This window comes from Panthera uncia, chromosome A2 (genome assembly GCF_023721935.1).
Source record: "Panthera uncia isolate 11264 chromosome A2, Puncia_PCG_1.0, whole genome shotgun sequence".
Taxonomy (NCBI): domain Eukaryota; kingdom Metazoa; phylum Chordata; class Mammalia; order Carnivora; family Felidae; genus Panthera; species Panthera uncia.
Window position 1 is genome coordinate 54,080,561 of NC_064816.1, and position 15,521 is coordinate 54,096,081.

At 51.5% G+C, this 15,521-nt stretch overlaps 1 protein-coding gene across 4 annotated transcripts in view; it reads left to right on the top strand.

Annotated features, from left to right (window-relative positions):
• Positions 1-15,521, top strand: part of LOC125929671 (nuclear pore membrane glycoprotein 210-like) — a 65,765-nt gene that overhangs the window by 9,661 nt on the left and 40,583 nt on the right. For 3 of the 4 annotated variants that reach the window (XM_049641079.1, XM_049641081.1, XM_049641078.1), the window contains exons 2-4: positions 9,819-9,955; positions 11,658-11,789; positions 15,031-15,127. In XM_049641079.1, the coding sequence (XP_049497036.1) occupies positions 9,819-9,955; positions 11,658-11,789; positions 15,031-15,127 (366 nt within the window). Of the gene's footprint in view, positions 1-1,207; positions 6,462-9,818; positions 9,956-11,657; positions 11,790-15,030; positions 15,128-15,521 lie in introns of those variants that run through there. The other variant, XM_049641080.1, reaches the window with a different exon arrangement.

Consider the following 15,521-nt stretch of genomic DNA (forward strand, 5'->3'; position numbering starts at 1 on the left):
GAAAGAAAGAAAGAAAGAAAGAAAGAAAGAAAGAAAGAAAGAAAGAAAATTCCAAGCCCAGATGGCCTGTGTGTAAATCCCACAAAACACTTAAGGGATGGATAGTACATGTTTTGTATAAAGTCAAGAAAGAAAAAGGAGTGATGATACCCTAGGTCATTTTTATGAGGTCAACATTCCACTTATTGCCAACCAGACAAAAACATTACAAGAATAAGAAATCCACAGGAGAAAAGCACAAATTCTTTAACGGAATAGTAGCAAGTCAGATCCAGAAAACTATAAAAAGGATGATGAGTCACCATGACCCACTGGGATAAATCCCAGAAATGCAAGGTTGGTTTAACATTCACAGTCACGGTAAGTCACCGTATCAATGGAATGAAGAAGAAAAGCCATATAATTGTCTCCATAGGTGCAGTGCATTCAACACCCATTCACGGTTCAACATTTGTAGTAAACTAGGCATAGAAGAGAATGTATAACCTGATACAGGGCACCTGCCAAACCTTGTACCAGAGTCTTGTGCTAAAGGTATTGGGGGCAAGAAGTCCCCAAGGAGTCCACAAGCCTCGGACTCGGTCTTCACATTGTCTCTGAGGGAAGTTGGACAGGAAAAGGTCATTGCCAAGCCGCTGCCTGGAGACATCTGTGCTTGCTGAGCTGTTTGCCTTGAATGCTCTTCCCTCAGATATTCAAAGGGCCAACGTCTGCCTCTCCTTCAGAGACATTTCAGTCTGTGCTCGTGTCACCCTCTCTGTTAAGGCTTCCTTTGACCATCCTCCCAAAAATCGCAACCTTTCCCGTCCCTGCTTTATGTTTGTCCACAGCCCTATTGTGTAAGATCCTGTATTCACTTACTTGTTTTTATTCTTCGCACTGAAATGTAAGCTCCATGAAGATGGGGATTAATGCATATCTTGTCCCTTGGTGTATCCCCAGCACTTAGAGCAGCAGATAACCTGGAGTACAGCATATAACCCAGCAAATGTGGATTCGGTGCATGAATGCATGAGGACCAGTGGGGCTGTGGGGGCTGAGAGGAGGGGGTGAGGAGGCTTGGGGATGGGGCCGTGCAAGAGCTGCCATTTACCGCGAGCCACGAAGCCATGAAGGCCGGTAGCCTGAGAGCTGGGAGAAGGAAGGGCATGTGAGGTGGCAGGAACGGCAGAAGCAAAGGAATGGAGGTATGAAAGCTGGGGGGGAGGGTGGGAGGGAATTCCGGGCAGAGGCTAGACTTGAAGTCTGATGGGTCGGGATCTTGCTGGCGGTGTGGTTTTGGGCCAGTTACCCTGCCTTGGCTCCACCGTTGACGGTGGGGGTCCCTGATGAAGCTGCTATGGGGGCCTGACAACAGGGACCAGGGTCCGGCTTCGCTCAGGGAAAGGGATGGACACGGTGAGGCATAAATGGTCATGATCTAGAAGGACCTGCATTGTCTTCCTTCCCTTAAAAAGCTAAGTTCTCATGGTCAGCACTGCACGAAAGGCCTCTCATTTGAGAACCTTGTGTTTCCTGAACTTGAGAGCTTGCTATGTTCAAGGCCCATAATGAGAGCTTTATATCTTCTATCCCATCTAATCCACCCCGATCCTTTGTGGCAGGAACTATTTTTATTCCACTGTGCAAATGAAGAGACAGAGGCCTGGAGAGATTAGATTGTTTGGTTAAGGCCACACAGCAGGTGAGTGGCAGCACCCTGCTGTCTTAGGACGACACCTTGTAGCAGAGACCAACAGAGAACAGAGGGAGGCCTGTCACCATCACCAAGTGCTGCTTACCACGCTGCGCCAGGGGCCCGGGGGAGCCCTGGGAGCCTGTCCTGTGCGCCCTGGGGCATGCCGGTCAGTGGGAAGACGGGGCCCACCAACCACCGGCTGAGATGTATGGAAGGACCGTGCACGTGCGAGCTGGGGCATCATGAATCCTGTCAGTGGACTGACAGTTAATTTAAACTGGGGTCAGAGGAAGGCTCTTCAGCAGAAAAGCCGTAGGAGCCAGGACTTGTCTCTTTGGTGGAACACGGTGTTATGTGCAAATGAATTGGGCTGTGCAAATTCATTCATTCATTCATATGTGCAAATGAATTGGGCTGTGGCCGCAGAGAGCTGGCTTCCGTGGGTGGCAGGTTGCCTAGAGGGCGTCTCAGCTGTCTGGGCTGCACGCGGACCTGCCTCCTAGGCTGTTAGTGCTTGTCTGTCTCTGAGCCCCGTCCCCCGGGGTCTGTCCCGAGGATCCCGTGCACTGTTGCCTGGGATGTGTGCGGCTGCCACGTTCGGTCTTGTGGCATGGGACACATCTTTCATCGCCTCCTCCGCTCCTCACCGTGGGACCTGCCCAACCAGAGAGGGGACTTGCTGGTCTCCAGAGCCCCTGACGTCAGTGCGTGAGGCTGCTCTGTCCTTGTTTTTCTGGAAGCATGGGGAAATGGCAGCTGATAGAGTAGTGCCAGAGAGAAGGTGTAGCTGGCGTGGTGGGACCAGGTCGCTCTCCCTCTGCCCCTTGTCTCCCACGCCGTGAAGCTGCAGACGCTTTGGGCCACTGTCAAAGTTTGGCTTTGTCTTACTCATGACCTGCATTGGAATTTGCTTACTGTTTCCTACAAAATGACTCACTTTTTTGGGAAATTGATACTGTCTTTAGTATAAACATTTATGAACTCATGAGTTTGATACATTTGTTTTTCGTAACACACTTTACCATGAAAGAATAACAATTGAGGGGCACCTAGGTGGCTCAGTCGGTTAAGCATCCAACCTCCACTCAGGTCATGATCTCGTGCTTCGCGAGTTCAAGCCCTGCATCAGGCTCCGTGCTGGCATTGTGGGGCCTGCCTGGGATTCTCTCTCTCTCTCTCTCTCTCTCTCTCTCTCTCTCTCAAAACAAATAAACCTTTTAAAAATTTTTAAAAAATAAAGTGAAAGAATAAGAATTGAAATACATAAAGAGTTCATTTAAAAAATAGTTCGTCTGTAAATGACTCCTCTTTGCTGTTGTGTGTATCATACCCCGGTGAAAATACTTATGAAGAGGGAGAAGTATCTGACCTGGAGCTGCACAGACCTTGCTGTGATCCCTGGCCCTGCCACTGACAGCTGTGGGGCTTGGGGAAAATTACTTGACCTCTCTGGGCCTCAGTTTTGTTTTCCCAGAAGGCCAGCTGGAGGATAAGTAATCTGATGGATGTAAGTATTCAACCCTGGTTTAACATGTGGTGCACAATCCCCTTTCTTATCTTCTAGCCCCTCCCTGTGTTAGTAAGGATTCTCTAGAGAAACAGGACCAATAGCATATAATTTTATTATATACGAAGGGATTTATTACAAGGAATTGGCCCATATGATTATGGAGGTTCACAAGTCCCAAGATCTGCAGGGTGAGTTGGCGAGCTGGAGACCCAGGGAAGCCAATGATGTAATTCCCATCCAAAGGCTGGCAGACTGGAGACCCAAGAAAAGCTGATGTTTCAGTTTGAGTCTGAAGGCAAGAATAAGCCAATGTCCCAATTCAGAGGCAGTCAGCAAGAGAAATTCTTTTTTTCTTGGAGGAGGATCGGCCCTTTTGGGCTCTCCAAGCCTTCAACTGATTGGGTAAGGCCCACCGATATTAGGGCAATCTGCTTTACTCGGTCTACTGGTGTAAATGTTAATCTCATCCAAAAATACCCTTGCAGAAACACCCAGAATAATGTTTGCCCAGTTAACCTCGTGGCACAGTCAAGCTGACCCCTAAGATTAATTACCATATTCCCCCAGCACGCGCGCGCGCGCACACACACACACACACACGCACACATACACATTTTTAAAAAAATTTTTTTAAGTTTATTTTTTTGACAGAGACAGAGTGTGAGCATGAGCTGGGGAGGGGCAGAGAGAGAGACAGAGGGAGACACAGAATCCGAAGCAGGCTCCAGGCTCCGAGCTGACAGCACAGAGCCCAACGTGGGGCTCGAACTCATGAACTGTGAAATCATGACCTGGGCCGAAGTTGGACGCTTAACCGACTGAGCCACCCAGGCATCCCCCCCCCCTTTTTTTTTAAGTTTTATGTAAGTAATCTCTATACCCAACATGGGACTCGAACTCACGACCCTGAGATCAAGAGTCATATGCTCTTCCAACTAAGCCAACCAGGTGCCCACCGCTTTTATACTTTAATCGAAACATGGTCCCTGGATGTCTCAGCACTAGCCGGATGTGAGGTACGCCTTCCCATCATCACCTCTGTTATCTCCTCTGGCACTCCCTGTCTCTGTCTGCCTGCCTCGGCGTGATTAGCCACTGTGTCTCCAGAATTGCCCGTCCTCCCCCTTTGGAAAAGCGAGTCTTCTCTTGCTGGATCCTAGACGCAGAAACATTCCAGAATTGCATATGTGTGGCCAACTCTTCCATTCCCAGCCCTGGGAGGAGCCAGCCTGAGTCTCCAGGGCATCTGTGGGGTTTTATGAGCCCACCCTAGAGAGCTGTGAGATGCAGACACAGCCCTTCTGTGTAGTTGGGAGGGGACTCGAGTAGCAAAACACACCCAGACCCAGCCTTGATCATGTGTATCCTGGCCCTGGCATGACCTTTAACTAGGTCCCCTTGTCTTTCTGAGCCTCAGTGTGCTTCCCTGTACAAAGAGGGCACAGCAGTAGTTTTCTAAGTTGCGTCCAGTGTTAGGGGGAAGTATGTGCATTTCAAAGCTGAAATAGTTCTGGGGCACATTGGTGGCTCGGTTGGCTGAGTGTCTGACTCTTGATTTTGGCTCAGGTCGTGATCTCATGTTTGTGGGTTTGAGCCCCGCGTCAGGCTCTGTGCTGACGGTGCGGATCTTGCTTGGGATTCTCTCTGTCTCCCTCTCTGCCCCTCCCTCTTGCATGTGCGCTCACTCTCTGTCTCTCTCCCTCAAAATGAAGAAAGAACAAAGCTGAGATAGTATAGAAAATAACGAAGAATAACATAATGCATACCCACAATGTTACCATTGGAATTAGCCATGGGTTACAATTTATGTATTTGTTTCCAGTCTGTTTCTTTTGGGTGAGAAATCCAACACTGCCAGTAAAGCTCAAGTTCCCTTTGCCGCCACCCCATGTTTCACCCCTTACCCCTGGCAGTCTCTGTTCGGAGCTCGAGTCCTGAGGGTACCTTTCCCTTTGTAATTCCCAACACTTTGAGTGTGCTGTTTCATCCAGAATCCACTTGGACTTCACCATGACAGGGGCACATAATTCCTTTGTGCCTCATAAAAGTATAGCTGAGGGGCACCTGGGTGGTGGCTCAGTGGGTTAAGCATCTGACTTCGGCTCAGGTCACGATCTCACAGTTCGTGAGTTCGAGCCCCGCATCAGGCTCTACACTGACAGTGCAGAGCCTACTTGCGATTCTCTCTGCCCCTACCCGACTTGTGCTCTCTCTCTGTCTCTCTCAAAATAAATAAACTTTAAAAAAAAAGAAAAGTATGGCTGAAGCAGGCAGGCCTCAGGACGCCCCAGAAAGACTCAGATAACTGAAAAGAACCCTTTTGCTGGTAACAGAAACACCACTGGAATGACTGTCTTAAGCCCTCTTGTAGGGGGGTGGCGTGAGCCTTACCAGCTTCACATGCAGCCCCCTGGTGCTGAGAGAAGATTCGCAGGTTAAATGGGCGGGCAGGGGAACGTGGTGCGGTCTGTCCCAATCCTGGCTGTCTGCCACATCTGTTGATGTTCTTTGTCACTTTATGAGGTGCCTTCTGGCCCTCCCAGCTGCTCCGTGAGGAGGGAGCCTGGCTCCCATTGTCCCAGCTTAGCCGAGGCGAGCAGGTGCAGGGCTCACATCCCACCACATGCCCGCGCTGGAGGCTGCTCTCCCTTGCCTGCGCGGATCGCGCTGTCTTCTGGCTGGGACCCTGGACAGCCCGCTCACTGCAGGCCCGAGGGTGGGTGGGGTGGGCACCTCCTTCCAGGCAGCTGGAGGCCAGGCACGCTGCTTTTCTTATCTGGAGGCTGCACTTCGTGCCCTTGTATCAGCCCTAAGTGTGAAGACGGGGAACTTTCTCAAGAGGGGCAAGAGCTCTCAGCACCCACCAACTCCAGAGCTGGTCCTTGGGGGGGGATTAGAGGATATCCCCAGGACAAGTGGTGAGCTGGGAGTAGTGTTTGCCTGCCTGGCTCTCAGTCCTCTGAGCTGGCCGTTGCATGCCTTCACCACTCACCTCGTGTGACAGTGGCAGCTTGGGATGCAGCTGGTCTGCATGTTGGAATGATGAGGCCTGGGGTATGTTGGGTTACATCATAGGTATAATTAAGGTTAATTCACCCGTTGCTTGAATAGGGCTTTTTAATAGGAACTTCAAAACATAGGCATGAATCGGCCGAGCACAGCATTTTTAGGGCAGTCGACTGCTCCGTGTGATGTTACAGATGGTGGATACGTGTCCTCATACACAGACTGTACAACCCCAGGAGTGAACCCCCCGCAAACGATGGGCTCTGGGTAATGATGCTGTGTCCGTGTAGGCGCCCCAGTTGTCACAAGTGTGCCTTCTGTCCAGGGGTGTTGACAGCGGGGGAGGCAGTGCGTGTGCGGGGGTAGAGAGTATGGAACTTTCCACACTTAGCACTCAGTTGTGTGCAAACTTAAAACTGCTCTAAACAGTCTATTAGGGCGCCCGGGTGGCTCAGTCGGTTAAGCGTCTGACTCTCGGTTTCGGCTCAGGTCACGATCTCACAGTTTGTGGGTTCGAGCCCCGCATCAGGCTCTTTGCTGACAGCTCAGAGCCTGGAGCCTGCTTCGGATTCTGTGTCCTCGGGGGCTTGGATTCCCTCCCTTGACGGTAGGTGAGGTTTGTGTTCTGAGTACTTCCGGTGGCGGTGTTGGTCCATCTCCAGGCATCCTGCCAGCAGCTCAGCGTGGGCTCGTGATGTCTGTGCCACACAAGCATCCCTAGGTGTGTGTGGAGGTGCCACTGTGCCTGCCTGGCCCCGGGAGAGGCACTCGGTGACAAGTGGAGATAGATGTCTTTTGGGCTGTGGTTTCACACCATTGCTTTTTAGCCTCAGGCAATTTTGGTTTCTTACAAGTTTCTTTCTGAATACCCCAGATCAATGGAGTTCCAGTGAGTTTAAGCCAAGGGCTGGGAGGGGAGCTAAGACTGGTAGAACCTGCTCTGTGCAGAGTGCAGCTCCTAGGACAGTGCTGGGTGGGCACCCCTCCCCTGGGTCCTGCACGCTCCCTGAGCGCAACACCTTGTTCTCTGCTCTGCAGAGTGAATCGGAGGAGATCGTGCACCTGCTGACGATCCCCTGCTGGCTTGTCATGGCTCCCAGAATAAATCTGAGCTCTTTACTTGTGGCCCCCCGAGCCTCCCTGACCTCAGTTCCTGCCATCTCTTTGACCTCAACCCCTACCATCTCCTTCAAAGATTTTTTTCCCGGTTTTATTGAGCTATATTTGACACAGAACATTGTATTAGTTTAAGGTGGACAACAGAATGAGTTGATACAGGTGTATGTTGCCAAATGATCACCGCAGTACATCTAGCGAACATCCATCACCATACATAGTTACAATTTCCTTCTTGTGTTGACAACTTTTGAAATCTATTCCCTTAGCAACTTTCAAACGTGCAATACAGGATTGTTAACTGTAGTAACCATGCTGTACCTTGCATCACCAGGATTTATTTATTTTATAGCCAGAAGTTTGTACCTCTTGATTCCCTTCACCCATTTCCTCCATCCCCCTGCCTCTGGCAACCACCAGTGTATTCTCTGTTTCTGTGAGTTTGGTTGCTTTTAGAATCCACGTGTAAGTGAAATCATACAATATTTGTCTTTCTCTTTCTGACTTACTCCACTTAGCATAACACCCTGAAGGTCCATCCATGTTGTCACCCAATGGCAGGGTTTCCTTCTGTTTTATGGCTCAGTAATATTCGTGTGTGTGTGTGTGGGGGGGGAGGGTGTGTGTGTGTGTGTGTGTGTGTGTGTGTGTGTGTTCCACATGTTCTTTATCCACTTGACCACTGATGGTCACTGAGGTTGTTCCAGTGTGTTGGCTGCTGTGAATAGTGCTGCAGTACTCACGTGCAGATAGCTTCTCAAGTCAGTGATTTCATTTCCTCTGGTTATATTCCCAGAAGTGGAATTGATGAATCCTACGGGACTTGTGTTTTTAGTTTTCTCGAGGAAACTCCATACGGTTTTCCACGGTGGCTGCCCCAATTTGTATTCCCACCGATGGTGCATGAAGGCTCCCTTTTCCCCACATCCTCGCCTTGTCTTTTTGATAATAGCCATTCTAGCGGGCGTGAGGTGATAATCTCATTGTGGCTCTGATTTATGTTTTCCTGATGATGCGACTCCAGATTTTGAAAACTGCTCAAGAAAGGCCATTAGCGGCTTGGGGTGGTGGTTAGGAGCACAGGCTTTGGCCAACGCCTCTGGTCTCCTGGAATGGCGTCCCAGGCCTCAGATCACACTAGTTTTTCTGTTCCTGGAGCCCTCCTGGCTGCTGCCCACCTCCGGGCCTTTCCCGAACCCCCCGATCTTTGTGTGGTCTTCACCGAGACGCCTTCCCTGGAAGCTTCCATGAGCACCCTGTCTGCAGAGAGCTGTAATGGCACATGCTCACCCAGCACTTTCTGTGGAGTCTCCTCTCTGCTCACCCCCACTACTTCTCATCCCACCTTGGCCCAGGAACTGTCGTCAGCCTGTCATAGGTGGGGAGCCGTGGCACCGGCCTTGGGTCACTCCCCCAATCACACCGTCCCTTCATCCTGTCGTGGGGCCCCGTCTCTCCATGGGAAGCCATCTCCTAGATTTTGCTGGTTTATTTGAGCTTATCTGCCTTTCTTCTCGTCTTTCCCCTAATGGCACCTCTGTGTGCACTGGGACTTTACGATTGTGGTTGTTTTCACAGCTGGTGGTCTCCAGGTTTCGTAGGACCTGTTGGGGGGTGGCTAATGCTTGGCTGCTCTGTGCCAGGCCCGGCCCAGAGGTCAGCACAGATCCATGGTGTTTCCTCCTCACCTGACAGCAAAGGCAGTTTTCCCACTGATAGAGAATTATTTCCTTTCCCCCCCCAATGTTTATTTATTTATTTATTTTAATTTTTTAATGTTTATTTATTTTTGAGAGAGAGAGAGAGAGAAAGACAGAGCGTGAGCGGGAGAGGGACACACAGAGAGAGACACAGAATCCGAAGCAGGTTCCAGGCTCCGAGCTGTCAGCACAGAGCCTGATGCGGGGCTCAAACTCACGAACTGTGAGATCATGACCTGAGTCGAACTCGGACGCTTAACTGACTGAGCCACCTAGGTGGCCCTCTTAGTGTTTATTTTTGAGAGGGAGGGAGAGAGAGAGAAAGAGAGTGAGAGGGCAAAGAGAGAGGGGGACAGAGGATCTGAAGTGAGCTCTGAGCTGTCAGCACAGACCCCGACGTGGGGCTCAAACTCATGAACCACAAGATCATGACTTGAGCTGAAGTCAGATGCTTAACCAACTGAGCCACCCAGGCGCCCTGAGAATTATTTCTTGTTCCATAGAGAAGTCTTATAAGGCTTGTAAGGTGTTCCCGTGTGTTTGGTCCCCTGTTTGATTTGCTCAGTGTGTGTGTGTTCGGGAGGGGAGGTCCCATGTCCTTTGGTGGTCATGCTTGCATTAGAGGGGCCTCAGCCGGGCCCCCTTTCTCCCCTGGGTGTGAAACCCCCTGGACACCGCCCACCTCTACTCTGTGTTGGCATCTGGGACGGGGCCCCGGATGGGGACCTGCAGCTCTGGCTTCTGGTCCCAGCTGTGCCTCTCGGGGTAGCCCCACCCCAGAGAGTGAAGTCTCATCTTCCTGCTGTAGGTCATCGACCCGGCCGGAGGTGGCCAGTATAGAGCCGCTGGGCGTGGACGAAGCGCAGTGCTCCCAGAAGGCAGTGGTGCAGGCCCGCCTGTCCCAGCCCGCCCGCCTGACCAGCATCATCTTCGCCGAGGACATCAGTAAGAGCTCAGTGCCCTGGGACCCGTGGCGGGACAAGAGGCGGGAAGCACCCCACTGAGACCTCGGCCACACAGCCTGCCCGGGCCTGTGGCAGCGCTTCCTCTCTCTTTTGTTGGGTCAGAGGATGCTCAGGCAGGAGGAGAGGCCATGCAGGCAACACCCCCCCCCCCGCCCCCCGTCCCTCCCCCTGGCGCTGTGTCCTGTTTCCCCCCTCACGGAGGGAGGCTGGCTTTCCTTTCTTTAAAAAAAAATTTTTTTTTTAATGTTTTTATTTATTTTTGAGACAGAGAGAGACAGAGCATGAGCCAGGGATGGGCAGAGAGAGAGGGAGACAGAATCCGAAGCAGGCTCCAGGCTCTGAGCTGTCAGCACAGAGCCCGACGTGGGGCTCAAACTCACGGACTGTGAGATCATGACCTGAGCCGAAGTCAGATGCTTGACCAACTGAGCCATCCAGGCGCCCCTGGCTTTCCTTTCTAAATTATTATTTGTTACCCAAATAACTCTTCAATGGGGGTTGAATCAAAACGAAGAAAATTGTTGTGATTCTTTTTGTGATTCTCTTACTGCCCCATACTTAATCGACCACATCATAGTTGTAAAATGCTTAGAAGACAATGCTATTTTCTGTCATGCTTTCTTCCATTTAACGTGATATGAAAAGTTTTCATTTTGATAGTCATTTTTAACAGCTGAATAACACTTCCCACGGGGGGTTGTCCTGTAAGGATCCTCTTATATTGGACATTTAGATTGTTTTCAGCTGCTTGTTTCAGTGTTATATTTATACAGAGAACAATTAAGAAAAAAATTTGTTTTAAATAGGCTCCATGCCCAGCATGGAGCCCAATGCAGGGCTTGAACTTAAGACTCTGAGATCAAGACCTGAGTTGAGATCAAGAGTCAGATGCTTAACCAACTGAGTTGCCCAGGCGCCCCACTTTTGGGTTGTTTTAAGTTATTTACTACCAAGGATAGAGTCCCAGTTTTACATATGAATTATCTGTAAGGATTTTGATGACTGCTTTCTAACAAGGTACCATTAACAGCGCACAAAGGGTTTTATATGGTGCCTGGAGAATGGTCAGAATGATTTTGTGTCACATGCTGTGATTTTTACACTGGAGAATTCTCCAGGCAATGCCATTTGTGTATCTTCTTTATGGGGCACGTAAAAAAGTCTGTGTGCTTGCTCACATAACCCATGTATTCGATAGTGCAGTTGATAGTCTGTGTAAAAGCACCCGTGTAAATGCACAGACAGACTCAGGGCGCAGTTCCTGATTTCAGCGTGGGGACGAGCATTCAGAACAGCCTCAGCTTTCTGGATGCTAACTCCTCATAATGTACCCTGGTCATTTAACTTAGTGGTCACACCCTGAATAAAACTAGATTTTCTCGGAGGAGTTTTCTCGCACACCGCTTTAAATGCTGGTGCTCACGTTGGAGGAGTACGAGATGGGCACCCGAAATGTCTCTGAGCCCTTTCTGTGCACGGGTCCGTGCTGCCTTTTAGGAGGCCCGTGTGCTGGTCAGCGGCTTGGCTTCTGAGGGTTAGTGTGGTTCTCCCGGCCCCATTTCGGGGTGCTGGTTTTGTTGATTGCTCTCACCTTTGCCAAAATGCAAGAGCACCTGACCGGCGAGACCCTGGCGGTCAGGGCGCCGCCTTCTGTGCTGACCGGTCCGTTCCCGTCCCTCCAGCCACGGGCCAGGTCCTGCGCTGCGATGCCATCGTCGACCTCATCCACGGCATTCAGATCGTCTCCACCACCCGCGAGCTGTACCTGGAGGACTCGCCCCTGGAACTGAAGATCCAGGCCCTGGACTCCGAAGGTGAGGAGGTGCCCCTGCTTCTCTGTCCCCTCTCGTCTGACCCTGCTGTCCCCCAGGGAGGGCTGCCCCAGCCAGGATGGTGAAGCTGGCGCTGGGAAGGCACCGAAGAGGTCGGGATCGCTCTGAGTGGCCCCCAGGCGCTCGGGGGCAGCAGGGCCATGGCTGTGCCTGGCACACCCCAGCCTCTGCAGCAGTGCCTGTGAGATGAGAGCTTTGGCGTTTCCTGGAGGGGGACTCTCTTTGGGACTCGTCTTTGGGAAGCTGATGTCCGGCGTCGTGGAGCTGTGGGACGGTGGGAGAGGGTCACGGGGTCAGTACGCTCTAAACAGTGGCTGTGTTCTCCCTGCCTGGCTTTGAGGGCTGGAGTTGGCTTCCTGGTCCAGACTGTGGGGCGCACGTGTGTGTGTGTGCGTGCGTGTGTGCACGCCAGGAAACGTCCCTGTGCCGGCCTCTGCACCATCCTTCACTTTGTGTCACTGGAGTCTGATACTGGATTGTCCTGGGATTCTTAGAAGATCTGTTCTTGGTACCAGGTGGGCTGTGTTGGCTGCAGCCCGACCTTGTGGCCGAGGAGCAGAGGGAAACCTGCCAGTTGAGATTCCTGTTGGAGAAACTAAGTCAGGCAATAGATGTCTTTCAGGCCGAGGGATCTCCCAAAAAACTTCAGCCCAGACCTTGGCACACCTTGCCTTTGAAATCTTCCCTGACCATCTCAGCTGCCTCTGCTTTTAAAAAAAACAAAACAAAACAAAGAATTCTCTAGATTGGGATTTCCCAGCCCGGGTACTATCTACACTTGGGGCTAGATAATGATTTGTGGTCGGGGCTCCAGTACGTCGTAGGAAGTTCAGGAGCATCCCTGGCCTCCACCCACCAGAGGGAAGGAGAACTCCCCAAAGCTTCATAACCAAAAGTATCTCCAGCCATTGCCAAATGCCCCCTGGGGGTGAAATCACTGCTCTAGAGCATCTGACAGTTCCCTTGTTCCTATTTATTTATCAGGTAAGCCGCCACACTTCTCCGAGCTGTTGTCTGGTCTGTGAAACTGAGATAGTGGTGTTTATCGGGGGGGTTGCAAGGATTTGGTGGGAAGTGTGTGCGGGGCTTAGTGCCGGGCAGCAGGTAGTGGTTCTCAGTGAGCCGGTGGCTGAGCGTTTCCATCTGCTGGGCGTCCTGCCAGGTGCTTCTGCCCCCGCAGCTCAGGCTGTGGGGGAGGGGGGAGGGGCACATGCATCTCAGCAGGTGCCGCTTCTCATCACCTTGGATACAGGTGTGAAAGTGCTGCACAGCTGGGGGAACCGACCCCAGGGAAGGTTGGAGGCTGGTGCGTGGGGGACAGAAGTCAGGACAGTTTCTTAGGGACGTGATGTTTGACCAAGCCGTCGTTCTGAAGCAGTCATAGAGGATGCTTCGCGGGCTGTGTTCTAATAAAGCTTTATTTACAAAAACTGACAGTGTGCCATAGTTTGCCAAGCCCTGCTCTAGCCCACTCCGTTTTATTTCCTGTCTTATGTTGCTTAAAACAAAAAAAAGATTTATTTATTTTTGAGATTCCAATACCATGAAATTCATCCATTTAAATTTAAACTCATCCAGTTCATTTTATATGCTTTTAATATATTCACAGAGTTGTGCAACCGTCCCCACTCGCTAATTTTAGAACATTTTCGTCACTACAGAAATGAAACCCAGGACCCAAGAACGGTTGCTTCCCATTCTTTCCTCTCTCCAGCCCCTGGCAGCCGCTGTTTTCCGTGTATAGATTTCTCTGTTGTGAACATTTCGTATAAATAGAATCGTACGATGTATGGCCTTTTGTGTCTGACTTCTTAGCATAATGTTTATCTATGTAGTTGCATGGATTTCCTTCCTTTTTATGGGTGAATAATATCCTGCTGTATGAATGGACCACGTTTGTTTATCCATTCATTTGTTGATGGACATTCAGGTTGTTTCCACTTTTTGGCTGTTGTGAATAATACTGCTGGGGCCATTCGTGTGCAAGTCTTTATGTGGACATAGTTTCTCGTTTCCCCTGAGTGTGTATACCCAGGGGTGGAATTGCTGGGTCACAGAGTACCTCTGTGTTGCCCTAAAAGTGATGGCAAAGGCGGCCCCATTTTCTGGAGCTTTTGCTGAGCACTGTTTCATCTGGCTTCTAAAATCACATGGGTGGGGAGGGGCGGGACCCCTCTGACTCTAAATGCCTTACCCTTTGCTCTGTAGAAAGAGCTTTCCTAGACCTCCGATGTTCTATTTGGGAGCTGGCAAGACAGGGAATGTAGATGAGGACTACAGAGTGGGGGTGGGACAACAGAGCATGGTGGGGAGTGTGGCAAACCGGAGACTGTGATCCCTTCTAGTGAGGCTGGGCCAGCCACTGGTTGGTCACCAGAGGGACGAGGGCCCAGGAGGCTGGATCTGCAGACTCTTCAAGAGAACACGGAAGTTGGTTTTATAGGTTGCATTTCTTAACTTGGAACGGTGGGAAATACCTCAAAAATGCAAAAGAAGCATTGACTGGGTAACAGCAAAGCCACAGCTCCTAGGAGATCAGGCCTCAGAGTGACCAGTTTCCACCCTCTGCCCTGTTGCGGGGTTTCCAGGCGGGACCAGATCTTGTACTTAGACTAAGAAGGTCTTTATGGCGTGTTAGGACCCACACTGGGTCCTGTCTCCAAAAACCATCGCCTGGTCGCTCTGGCTGGGCTCCAATCGTCCTGACGTCCTATCAGAAGGCTCACAGGCAGCAAGCTGGCACTTCAGAGCTCGGGCCAGCTGGGTGGCTTGCCACCTCCTCCATGCTGGGACCCTGGGAGTCTCAGCGCCTAGGTGGAGAGACCAGACGCTGCCCCTCATCCCCAGCTTCTTTCCCCGCAGAGGGAGGGTGAGGAGGAACCAATGGCTCAGGTCTCAGAGGCTGCGTCTAAACTGTAAAGTGCTTCCAGACGTGAGGGGTGATGGTGTCACGCACTTCACCGCGCCTGTCGTGAGCAGTCAGAGGCTGGAGGTACAGTGGGAAGAACACAGATGCTCACCTGAGACAGATTTGGTTCACATCCCAGCTTAGTCCCTCACAGTCACACGACCCTGGCCCTTTATGCCTCAGTTTCCCTTTCCTGAAATGGAGGTGTGACGCCTGCTTTGCAGAAGGGTGGTGCTGAGTGCCTTTGCCCCTTCCCCTGGCAGCAGGGAGTTAGGTCTGATGCATTTTTTGCTCCCCCACCACCTGCTCTTACAGGGAACACGTTCAGCACCCTCGCTGGGCTCGTCTTTGACTGGACAATCGTGAAGGACACGGAGGCCAATGGGTTCTCAGACTCCCACAACGCCCTGCGGTAAGAGGCGCCCCACCTTTGCAGGGAAGCAGGAGGGGGGCCGTCGGTTGGCTGCATGCAGCTGGGGGCTTTATCGTCGCCGTCACCATCCCACCTTCAGCAAGGAGCCCAGGAAAGTTCCCGGGATGCTGGCCAGCATTCCCCATGACTGACTGAGGCAGGGCGTTTCGGCTCACACAGCCGTGCCAGAAGCTTACAGCCTCTGCAGCCTGCTGGGGCGCTCTCCGTGGGAAGTGGTCGAGGGGGCTGGGGTGCCCGGCTGTGAAACAGAAAACTTGTCCCAGGTAATGGAAGGCTGTCACGGGGCGCAGGGAACGGTGGCACATGGCCTCAGAGGGCAGCCCTCCCATGGGGATACGTTAAAGGGGAGACAGTTTTCGGCCAGGAGGACATT